The sequence below is a fragment of the Hyperoodon ampullatus genome (assembly GCF_949752795.1).
Source record: "Hyperoodon ampullatus genome assembly, chromosome: 10".
In the NCBI taxonomy this organism is placed as follows: domain Eukaryota; kingdom Metazoa; phylum Chordata; class Mammalia; order Artiodactyla; family Ziphiidae; genus Hyperoodon; species Hyperoodon ampullatus.
Window position 1 is genome coordinate 38,489,222 of NC_136923.1, and position 11,555 is coordinate 38,500,776.

The 11,555-nt window shown below is 56.6% G+C and overlaps 1 protein-coding gene across 4 annotated transcripts; it reads right to left on the reverse strand.

Moving 5' to 3' along the window:
• Positions 1 to 1,793: 1,793 nt before the first annotated feature.
• On the reverse strand, positions 1,794 to 10,729 carry HEMK1 (HemK methyltransferase 1, mitochondrial release factors N(5)-glutamine; the record flags this gene model as incomplete). Of its 4 annotated transcripts, none has more annotated exons than XM_079712315.1 (9): positions 10,183 to 10,729; positions 9,773 to 9,866; positions 5,387 to 5,521; positions 4,991 to 5,055; positions 4,642 to 4,691; positions 3,559 to 3,667; positions 2,615 to 2,710; positions 2,333 to 2,443; positions 1,794 to 2,178 (listed from the first exon to the last, which is right to left on the reverse strand). In XM_079712315.1, the coding sequence occupies exons 1-9, from the start codon at positions 10,446 to 10,448 to the stop codon at positions 2,085 to 2,087; spliced, it is 1,020 nt and encodes a 339-aa protein (XP_079568441.1). In that variant the 5' UTR covers positions 10,449 to 10,729. The 4 variants fall into 4 exon arrangements, with proteins under 4 accessions (XP_079568441.1, XP_079568440.1, XP_079568443.1 ...); XM_079712314.1 differs by having other exon boundaries at positions 2,333 to 2,446; XM_079712317.1 differs by having other exon boundaries at positions 2,333 to 2,446; positions 9,773 to 9,905; positions 10,183 to 10,318.
• Between the last annotated feature and the right edge of the window lie 826 nt (positions 10,730 to 11,555).

Below are 11,555 nucleotides of genomic sequence, written 5' to 3' on the forward strand. Positions count from 1 at the left end.
TGGTGTGGCTCCAACACTGGAGCTTAACGTCCAAGTCCCAGTCAAGCCAGTGGCTGCAGGCTTGAAGCCCGGCCCTGCCAGTCCACTTGGCCTGCACCTCTTTCTCAGGGGAGTCAGGCCTCATGGGAGGAAGTTGTCCCTAAGGGTGCCTCCTGCTTCAGTGACCCCAACTACACCTACACTGTCACTCCCCATTATTATGTACTCTTGGGGAGCCATATCCACATGCTTGCCAAGGCCCCTCCTCAGTAATGGGCCTGAAGCCAGGAGGGTGAGACCATCAGCGAAGCCATCAGTGGTTGGGGTGTGGGACAAGGAGGCAACAGACTGCTAGGTCAGGGCAGCTACCCTGAGATGCTGCAAAGACAGCAAGAGCCCAAGGACACAGGTAGGGGGAGAGGAAGGGCAATACTGGTGAGGCGGGCCGAGATCTGAGAGCACATGGGGGCCCTGAAAGCCCATGCCGCTTTTCCAGGTTCCTTTTGGAACAGCCATGGCTGGGAGTCCCTGGCTCCTCCTCAAAGGAAGCCATGGGCAGCTTGAGGTCCATGTAGCTGGGTCTGGGCAAGGAGCAGGATACGGTAGCCCTGGGAACTGTAATGTGGCCTCTGCTAAGGCAAATACAACCCTCAACCACAGCGAGGGAGTAGCTCAGGCCAGGTATGACTCCAGAAATATAGACTCTCCCAAGGCAGGGACCTAACTTCCTATCTCCATTTGGCCTCCTCCCATCATGGGACCTCCGGCAGGCCATGTCTTCTCTTGTGGAGTCCCTGCCTGGGGAGTGGGCCCTTGAATACCAGCTACATACTTTACCTGACTGAGAGTAAAATGAGGCTGCCATCTTGCACTGGCCTTGGAGCCAGAAGAGCCAGCTTCTCACAGGGAAGGGAGCTGCCCAAGGTCCCACTGCAAGACACAGCTCTAGAACCCAGCATCCTGGCTCCATCAGAGGATGCTGTCTACCAGACACACTGCCTCTGGCCACTGCATCACCAAGTCAGGCCCTTGAAAGTGCTGGGTTGGGGGGATGGGAGGGGAGACCAACAGAATGAGTCAGCCTAGTCTGTCATGTTCCTTGAGACCCACCCTGATGCAGGCTAACACCAGCACCTGCCAACCTGGAGGTTTCCTGTCGCTGTGGACAGAAGGGCCTTTGGGCCTCCCGGCAGCCACAAGCCTGCAGACCAGAGCTAGGGTGGAGGTCAAAACCTGGTGCCAACTCTGTCTCAGCTTCTCACTCTCCCCAGCTCCAACCAGGGACAGATGTGTTTTCAGAAATCCCAAGGCTTGGAAGGAATGTTTTAGCTCAAAACTATGGGAATAAAAAGTAAACACAAGCCCTGTTCACCCCTCACTGGCTCAAGCTTTCAGTTAAATGAATGTGGACATGTGACCCCAGAACTGTGCAAGGCCCCTCAGCCCCATCCCCACCAGGAAGTAGGCTGCCATTCCCAAGCTCAAGCTCAGATGAGGTTCCTGCACTCAGAGCTTAGGCCCAGTTAGGGGAGTGTGTGTTGAGTGCACCTGGGCCACTGAAGGGCTACACCAACCCTTGGGAGGGAGCTGATCAGTGCCAAGTACCTTGGCTTCCAAGGCCAGGAGGAGCAACCATGTGCCTTTCTCCACACTGCTCCCCACACCACCAGCTGGGGCCTGCAGCCAGCCCTGCAAAGGCAGAAGGAAGCTCTTACCCCCAGCACTGCCTAAGGGCAAGGGGTCAGGGGACCCACAAATCATAATAAAACATTAGGTCACCACTTGCTGGTCTCTTGCCACTTTATTGGCCGTATCTCCCAACACCCCTAGAGCAATTCCACCCACAGAGACACAGCAACCTGCCTTGGCTACACTGACACGATGGGGCCAGACTGGGAATCCGGTCCGCTGAGCTCCTAAGCTGGATTGTGGGTGCTCTTGCTCTTTGCTGGCCCAGGAAGGACACCCCCGCCCTTGTGCCTATTCCCAAGTCTCCTAGAAATGTAGAGCATGGAGAATCACATAGCCATGGGAAATGCCACAAACACCTGGGGTTCTGGAAGGCACCATCCACCTCCCTCCAAGTAGCATTCAAGGTAGAAATGTCAGCCAGGCGCTCTGGCAGGTTGGGGCCCTGGCCAGGCATCCACAGGGCAACCATGCTGTGGCCCACACCTCCTGATATGTAGGAACCGGGGCCTAAGGAGACAGGGACAAGGGGCCAGTTACTGCCTGGGTCCTGGGGAATAAGCAGGGGGTGGGAACCGCACGCTTGCCCCACAGCCAGAGCTGTGATAGTCTGAGTGGAAGGACCAGCATGGCTGTGGGGACTGGGGGGAGGGTAGAGTCTCACCTCCCACAGAAGTCCCTGCGCACAGCCACAAGATTGAGGGACAGGTCAGGCTGGCTCTGAAGCCAGCTGCCGACGAGCTCTGGGTGTCTCGGGTCCACTTCCAAGAAGATGCTTCTAGGTGGGGGAGAAATGGGTCAGCTCAGCTGGGCAGGGCTGGACCTGCACTTCTGGGTTGTCCCGGCTGGGAGGGGAGGAGGCAGAATGACGCCCAGGGCAGGCCCAGTACATACTGGGAGGGGAGGAGGCTGTTGAGGTCAGACTCAGGAGACACCCCATCCATACCCAGAGTCCTTCAGGAGCCGAGGTGCCAGGGCCAGGATGTGGGTAATGATGTCCATGCCTTCCTCCCCACCGTCCAGGGCTAGTGGATCTTCATAGCTGAAGGGGAAAACAGTGAGAGCTAAGGGCCTGGGATGGGGTATCTGAAAAGTATGGAGAAGCTGACCAGCACTTCCACAAAGAGGGCTCTGTGGAACTTACACTCTGGGCTGAGAAGAAAGTCTGAGGACCCCGAATGATGGCAGCTCCTATTCCCCTACCTCCTACAGGCAGCCCCCTACCAGGCAGTGCTGGGCATGCTCAGCGAATCCCATTGACTGACTACCCCCAGGGCATGAGGGTCTCCCCACAACAAGGATGTTCCTATTCTTGGCTTGGGGAGGCATAGAACTGGCCCTGACCACTCCTGAGAGCCAGGAACTTGGAAGCCAGCACCCTGACACTCACTACCACTGCCTCATCCAGAGGCTGCCGGGCTACCCCTGGTTCTCAGACCGTTTGAGAACAGGATGGTTCAGTGCAAAGCCTGGAGTAGAGTCTTAGTCCCAGCTTTCCTGCTAAGCCCCCACACAACCTTGGACAAGGTCCCTTCCCTCTCTGGGCCTCAGTCTTCTGGAAAATGATGCACCCATCTGACCACCTTCTATGTGTTGTATACTGTAGTCTGATATTTTAGTCATTAGTGAGTCCTCCCCATGGCCCAGCAAAGCTCTACCACTCCCCTTTCAGAGGCGGGAAACTGAGGCTCAGAGAGGTTCAGTGGTCTTAAGTGGGAAGGCAGATGCTGAACCAAAGTAGGTCTGTGGGTTCCATAGTGAGCCTCTCTTTCAACACCACTGCCCCGTTTAGCCCCCCAGCCTCCCCATCCCTCCCGACAGTATGGTCCTCCAGGGCAGACCCATGCCGTTAGGGCTTCTCAGGCCTGGCCTCCCTGGTCTACCCCATACCTGAGGATCTCAGGGGCCAGCTTCTCCATGTCCCGGTGGAAGACGTAGGGAGGGTTGCTGACGACCAGGTCCACAGGGCCGCAGGGTAGAAGATGTGCCCAGCTCCCCTCTGTGGTCAAAGGGAACACACAGCAGAGGATGGCAGGTAAAGGGTGGAAGCTCCACGCACTGCTATGTCCCTTGGGTAATCCCTCTCCCCAAGCCACAACTTAGGCCTATCTCTGGACCCAATAAACTAGACTTGTAGATAAGTGCCCAGTGTCCCCAGCCAGCAGCCTGGCTGCGAGTGTGTATGCTCTGACATGGGAGTTCTCCCCCTGGAGTGTCCTTGCCTTCTCTTCTTCCTATCAAAAACTTCCTCAATAAGCAAGACTCAGATCAAGTGCTACTTTCAGGCAGCCGTCTCTGATTGCCTGACAAAGCAAGTGCCTCTGTTCTCTGCCACCCCGCTGGCCTCGCCACACTCTGCCTCATAGCCAACATGGACTGAGTGTATGGAGGGCAAGCCTGGCCTCAGTCAGTTGATTACTAGTGGCTCTGTTTACTGGCCCCACCCTGCGCCAGGTATCACACTCCATGGAGGGGGCACATGAAGCTCAAGGATGCTGTGGGCATGTGATAGAGCCAGAGCTGGAGCCAGAACTCTGAGGGCACTCTGTAAAGGATGCAGCCAAGTCGTGCTGTGCCTGGGCCAGGCGGGGGCGGGCAAACACTCAAGTATTTTGGTCCTAAAGGCTATCTCTTGAGCTTCTGCTTACTTCTTGACAACAAACAAGCCCTAGTTAAATTCATTAATTATGCGGGATACGAAAGGTAAGAAACATCCTGTGGCTGGTCCCTTCATGGGTCAGGTCAGCCCAGGAGGCAACAGGGACTTGCCTGTCCTCAGCAAGGATTGGGGGTGGGGAAGGGGTGTGTGGGTGTGGTGTGGTGTGGTGTGGTGTGGTGTGGTGTGGAGTGGTGTGGTGTGGTGTGGTGTGGTGTGGTGTGTAAGCCCTCCCTCTATGTCTGCAGAGTGCTTCATCCACCCATCAGCATCTGGACCCAGGATCCCCACCCAGGGAAGATGGGTGGGGAAAGTACCTAAGGTCACATCGAAGGGGATGATCTGGATCCTGTCCTGCAATCGAAGCCTGGAGAGATAGGAAGGTAAAGGTAAGCATGGGGAGGGGGATAGGAGGTGGGGGCAGGGGTAGGGACAGACTCCTACCCTCAGCTACAAAGAATGGGAGAATAAACCCTTCTTGGACCAGCAAGATACCTGGTGTCCACTGTCCATTTGTAACCCTGTGGGACCTACGTCAAGCCTCCCCCACTGCCTCCTCCTTCTTGGGGGTAGACATCGGCGGGTTTGATACCTGGATAGAGGTTGAGATCAGGACCTAAAGTCTGACTCCCCCTACCCTGACCCTCTGCCCCCAAGCCCCCCTACCTCTGAGCATTCTCATGGGCCAGGCAGATGGCAGCTTCTCCCTTGTCCACAGCAATGACTCGGCTCTGCCCCAAGAACAAACAAAAGGTACATGGGAGACAGGGTGTTCGGAAAGGCCAGGCCTGGGGACCAGAGCCCTCTTCAACCCTCTGTAGAAGAGGAGGGAAATACTCAGTAGCTTTTCTTCCTCTGTGGCCAGGGTCTGGGCAGATGGAAGGGGATGGGACTTAAAGGCTGTGACCATGGTGGGCTGGGGCAGCTCTGTCTTCCTCCTATTTTCGGTCATTTCCTCTCAAGTAATTCTAGCAGAGTGTGTTGGGGAGGGATCAGCAGGAACGACAGTAAGTGCCAGTCAGTCTACCCACGGTGGGCTGGAGGGATGCATAGGGGGCTCACCTGGGGGAGCTTGCTCAGCAGGCTGAGGGAAATGGCTCCTGATCCACAGCCCACCTCCAGGATGAGGGGGCCACCTTGAGCTCCCACCACACGGGGCCCTTGGGTCACCTCCTCCAGCACCCATTCAACCAGCTCCTGCAAGGTAGATAGATCTTGATCAGAGTTGGTGCTGACCTGACCCCTGTGGGTCTTGGCACAGAGGCCCAAGCATAGTTACCCACTGTGTGAATGTAGAAGGGGGATGGTTAAAGCAAGACTGAACTTCGTTGTCAGCTGGGGCCATGGGCAGGTCACACTGCCTCTCCATGCCTCCGCTTCCCCATCTGTAAACTTGAGCACAGTTGAGAATAAGCCACCTCATTGGGGGCAGGTGGAGATTTAACAGAAGCACATTCATGAAGCACTGATCTCATGCCTGGTACATGGTAAGTGTTCAGTAAGCCTCAGCTAATCCTTTTACAGACATCCTCTTGTTTTGTGCTTACAGCAATGTTAAGAATCATAGTTAATGGTCCCTGGCCATCCCCTCTGTGCCTGGCCCTGCTTCTGGAGGTTTCCCTGTATTAATCTGTTAGATCCTCATGAGGAAAGTGAGGTCCAGGGGTCAAGGCCCCGCTGGGAACCTGGCCTGCAGCTCATGGTGGCCAAGAATCAGGGGCCAGTGTGTCCCCAGCTTCCTCACAGCCTCCCCAGAGAGGCTCCCAGGTCAAAGGGACAGGAAATTCCCTCCATGGAGGGGCAGGGGGATGACAGCCCTACCTGAGCCCCATATCTGAAGGGGGCTGTGGCACACACAGGGCATGGGGTAAGTGGGCATGGCATGGGAAGAGGTGCCTAACTGCACCGTACCTGCCTTGGTGGCAGGGGGACACTTTCAGACACTGTCACTTTAGAAACAACAGAGTTTCAAGTCTCACCCACCCATCTGTCACCTGAGGACTGTGCATGGAAGCCAATATAGGGTGAGGGTGGAGGGCCGCTGCTGTGCATTGGCCAAAATGTTTCTAAACAGCAGCAGAGTGGGAGCCCAAGTAGCCAGGCATGGAGCAGGGAAAGGGCAGTGTGTCCCTTCTCAAAGGGACCTGCCCTTTGGATGAGGGCAGGAAAGGCCCCCTAGAGGCTGAGGATTCCTGGGGTTCCAGGCAGGGCTGGCTCAGGGAATGAGGGGAGGAGTCAGGAAGTGGGTGTTTCCCTCATCTGAAAGAGATCTACTTCCTCCAGGCTCTCTCTACCATGACCTTCCTCACTGTGGGCCTAAGGTCTAGGATGGGGCGTGCTTCTCCCACCAAACTGAATGCTCCATGACGTGAAGACCAGGAATCTAACCCGTCATGGCGTGTCCCACACGGGCAGGGCTTGGCCCACAGAGCGGCCTCTTGGCTACTTCCCAAGTGCTGGGCAAGCTCTCAGTGGCCACAGGAAGCTACCCTGAGCCTCAGACCCCCAGCTTCCCCCAAGCCCCAGTGTCAACAGTTAGGCCCTGATAGAGCAGAGGGCTCCAGATCACTCAGACTCATTTTCCACATAAGCTGCTCAGTGCTGAGTCCCCAAAAGTATTTCATCCTTCATCCCAACCCGGGAGCAAAGTTCACCTGTCCCCAGGGTAGCAAGTCCAAGGCAGGTAGAACCTGGCCAGTGGGTCCAACCTTTTCTGTTCCAAGCCCCTTCTGCACCAAACAAGCTACTGCCTATGAGTGAGACAGTCCCTCTCCAGCCAGAGAGGGCTTCCCCTCACTCGTTCCCACCAGCCCTGTACCAGGCACCACTGGAGAACTGGAGTACTGGCAGCAAGCTGCGCCCACAGCATTAGGACCAGCACAGAGCCAGCAGTCTAGGGCTGTGGCTGGGAGCCTGTGGTCACAGTGGCGAGGCCACATACTAAGTGGCCAGCTGGAGAGCTGAAACTTGTCAGGGGCATGAACTTCTCTTGGTTTCCTGACCACAGACAGACCTACCCTGGCTGGAGAATGACCCCTTAGTCAACCACACTGGCCAGCCACCTCAGAGAGACATCCTGACCTCGGAGACACACACCACATGTGTGAATGGCTACCCTGGGCAGGGCATGAAAATGAGAGACTGGGTCCCCACTGCCACCAGTGCCCCTTGGCCTCTCCCTTACCCTCCAGATCCGGGGAAGGTTATTTTGGCTGTAGGACCACTTCGGGTTTGGGGGAGGAGGGTAGGGATGGAGACCACTCCCAGCAAGTCCAGAAACTCTCTTCCTCACCTAGTAAAGAGCCTCCTCAACCTAGAGTTGGTGGCTCCTTGGGGGAGGCTGAAAATCGAGCTGGTCACAGACCCAGGGCACTTTTCCCAGGTGAACAAGGGGAGAATCCAAGAACACTGCAGGGTCGGAGCAGAGGGGAACTTGGGAAGGAGGCAAAGAGCAGGCAGCTGTCGGCTCTGCCTGGAGCCACTGCCTCAACAGGACTCCACACCCCTCAAGAGGCTGGCGCAAGGCCTCAGCAGGACCTGAGTGCCATAAGGATCCTCATTAGGATTACATTCTTGATGAGGCAGCCCCAAGAAGGCAGCATTGCCTCCCTCAAGCTAATCACAGGCAGGGCACTGAGCCTCCCACACCTCACAGAGCCTCACCTTGCCAAGCTGGGCAAGACTGGCTCACACTTCCAGCCTTGGTTTTCCCACTGTACACACTGCCAGGCCGGGGACTGAGCCACCTCTCCATCCCCAGAGAGAACCCAACTGGTCAAGCCACACACGGCCTACAACTTTGCATTTCAGAATTCTGCACCCATCATCAGAAACCACCCTTCAATGGATGGAGAGAACGCAAGCACCATGGTCCCTCCCTTGCACTAATTCTCCCCACTCCCCACCACAGGCCACGTCCTCTCAAGTTCTTGGTAAGGCACCCCCTAATGCGGCTTCACATTGGGGCAATCTGGCAAATTCTGAGAAACGTCTGTACAGTGAGGCAAGGGCCTGGCCTCCCAACCGCAGCCTCCCTCCTCTCCCCCACCCCTTATAGCAGAGCTGCTCTCCTGGCCCAGACCCACCCAGGAAAGGGGGGCCCCCCACATGGGAGCCGGAAGTCCACACCCAACACTCAGAACCCTGGAACACATGGTTGGTGCCAGGTCAGCTCTGAGGGGACTCAAAGGTCATCGTGGTAGCTTCCCTCCCATGCCCTGACCCTTGGCAGCCTCAGTGGATGGTGAGTGACCTCCTGGCCAGAGGTCGCATGCTTGGAGGGGCCACAGATTGGCCTCCCAAAAGTCTGCAGGTAGCAGGCTACATCCTGCTCTGGGTCTCTGCACCTATCCCAGTTCATCCAATCCCAGATGGTTCAGCCCCTTGTCAGGTATGGGGCCCTGACCCAGGAGACAGGATGTCTGAGTGCTGCCCCCATGCTCCCTGCCTTGGCAGCCCTGTGACTTCAGCAAGGTCTCAGACTCCCTGCTGTCCCTGCCCTGACACTGGGCATTAAGGCAAGGACCTGGCCTCCCAACCACATGATGCAGGGGGCGGGCAAGTGGGGTCAGAGGGCTTCTTGGCTGAGGGAGAGAGGCTGGGAAAGTGAGAAGGGGCTCTGGGTCCCTGGCTGGGGCAGGTGGATGAGGCCTGATCTTTCCCAAGAATGTGTGTGCCTTTCTGGAAACACCCCTTCTCAGAACCTGGTGCCCTCTGGCTTGCCCACCAGCCCCCACCCACATACCCCTCCACCTGCTCTGCTCTCTCTGGCTCCCAGCCCTGCCACCTACAAGGTCATGGGGAAGCCCAAGAAGGGCCATAGAAAGCATTTCTCCCAAGACTAGGGTGTCGCACCTACAGACAGCACGCTGGGACCACACACTTCCCAGTCCTAGTAATATGAGAAACACAGGTGATTACCTGACTAGATAGTGGATGTAACAGGTAAAAGGTCCCAACCAGTTCCCCGGTCTGGAGGCCCAACCCTCTCATCATCTGGGTCCAGAGGGGGCAGTGACCTACCCAAGGTCACAAAGCTGTACCAGGCTTCCAGATGTCCAGCTGGAGCCCTCTCCACTTTGCCCATGCCTCCTGAGGAAGAGGAGGGCACTTGTTTCCCATGGGTTGGGTAGGCTATGGGCCCATGGGACAGCTCCTAGGGAAATGACAGGAACCGGCTGAGTACTTGGTGGGCAGCACTAGTTGAGGCATCCTGAGCCACTGCCAGCCTAGGGGCTGGGGCAGTGGCTTGGAAAGTGAGGACAGTCAAGGAGGTGAGCAGGAGACCTCTTTCCTCTTGGCCTCACCTACTCAGCCAGCCAGGAAGGGCGCTGCCTCTAAAGGACGGCAGTCATGGGGCTCCAGCGCCCCCTGGTGGAAGTCTGGGACAAGACAGGTGCGCTGAGCCCCCTTCATTCCCATTCTGCCCAGTCCTGATGGCACACATACCTCCGTTTCAGGCCGAGGGATAAACACTGGGGGCGCCATCTTCAGACTGAGGCCCTGAAAGTCCCACTCACCAAGGATGTACTGCACAGGCATCCTGCAGAGGGGGCAGCAGGGTGATCATCAGTGTCAGCACCTGGACCAACAAGACCATGTCTGGGTTGGGATACCACTTGCGGCCAAAGGTATCGGGTAGGGTCATGTCTCCTACGCCCCAGAACTCCTAGCCAAGACCTTCCTTCCCTCCCTTCTTCCTATTTACTACCACGACCCCTCTCTCATCACTCTCTCATCCCAACACCTCCCTAGTCTTTGGACACTTTCTTCCTCCCTGACCATGAACTTGGTGGAGCTGAAGGAAGCTGGACCCTGCTCCCCACACAGAGACCTCTGGTTTGGCCCATGGTGCTCACCTTTGCAATCGGTAGCTACTCAGCTCCTGGACATACTGCAACTGCCAAGGGGTCAGGGGCTGGGTCCAAAGTCCTGGCCTCAGGCTCTGAAACTGCCCCACAGAGAATGTGAGTGGCTGGCTCCCCTGACCCAGGTTTCTTTTTTTTTTTTCTTTTTTTGCGGTACGCGGGCCTCTCACTGTTGTGGCCTCTCCCGTTGTGGAACACAGGCTCCGGACGCGCAGGCTCAGCGGCCATGGCTCACGGGCCCAGCCGCCCCGCGGCATGTGGGATCCTCCCGGACCGGGGCACGAACCCGTGTCCCCTGCATCGGCAGGCGGACTCTCAACCACTGCGCCACCAGGGAAGCCCTAAGGTTTCTTTTGTAGACAATGCCAGTGGGTCCAACACTGGCCACCTTGGTGACCCCTGAACCCCTAGTGCCTGGCACACACTGTAATAGTTTGTTGGATGAAATAAATATCTGCCTAAGACATTCCTCCAGAAAAATCCCATCATTCTCAGCTCAGCACTCTCAGTGGAATGGAAAAGCCTGGATGTCTCTTCCCCAGAGTCTTCCCTCCCCCCACTTCCTGCCCTCTTGACAACACTGCACTTAACTGTTTTGGCTCCAAGGACATGAGCCACGATGTACTCACTGGATTCCCGGGCCTCAGGGATGCCCCTTTTCTCAAAGACCACTGTCCAGTGGCTGACCAGTTCTGTGGCACTCAACAACCGAGCCGGAGGCAGATGGGGTTGCCATGAGCTGAAGGTGCAGCCCCAAATGCCTCCCCTCCACCCCAGGCCAGATAGGAGGACCCTCAGCATTCTGCCCCGACGTCCCACATCGCAGGGAAAGGATCCCTTGAGTACTTCCCCAAGGTCCCCAAATCTTTCTCGTGATGTCAGCTGATGAGGATGGTGGCTGGCCTCAGCTGGATGGAGACGGAGAAGGTCACAGGCTCTGGCTCCTCAGCATGGCTCTGGTCCTCAGATGTGGCTGTCCTAGAATAGGGAAGGAGAACCAGGAGAGTAGCTGAGACTTGTGGGACCCACTCCTCTCTGACCTGTTGCCTGAGAGAGGGCATGCTCTTGCTCTGTCGCCTCTTTGACTCCATTTTAGACCCTCGCCAACCTATCTGAGTTTTCTTGTCTTGGTCAGTGACATTTTCTTCATGTTTTTGGCTCAAGTGATCTGAACCCATAGCTCAGTCCCTACTAATAAATGGGCTGGTGTGGATCAGGGCCCAGGCTTGGGGGTTGGACAGATCTATCTGACCCAGAGGGTGTGACCTTGGGAAAGTCATTATTTCTGTGTTTCAGTTTCCTCGTCCATAAAATGGGGAAAATAACACAAACTCCACGGTGAGCAGTGCATCGGTCAATGAATA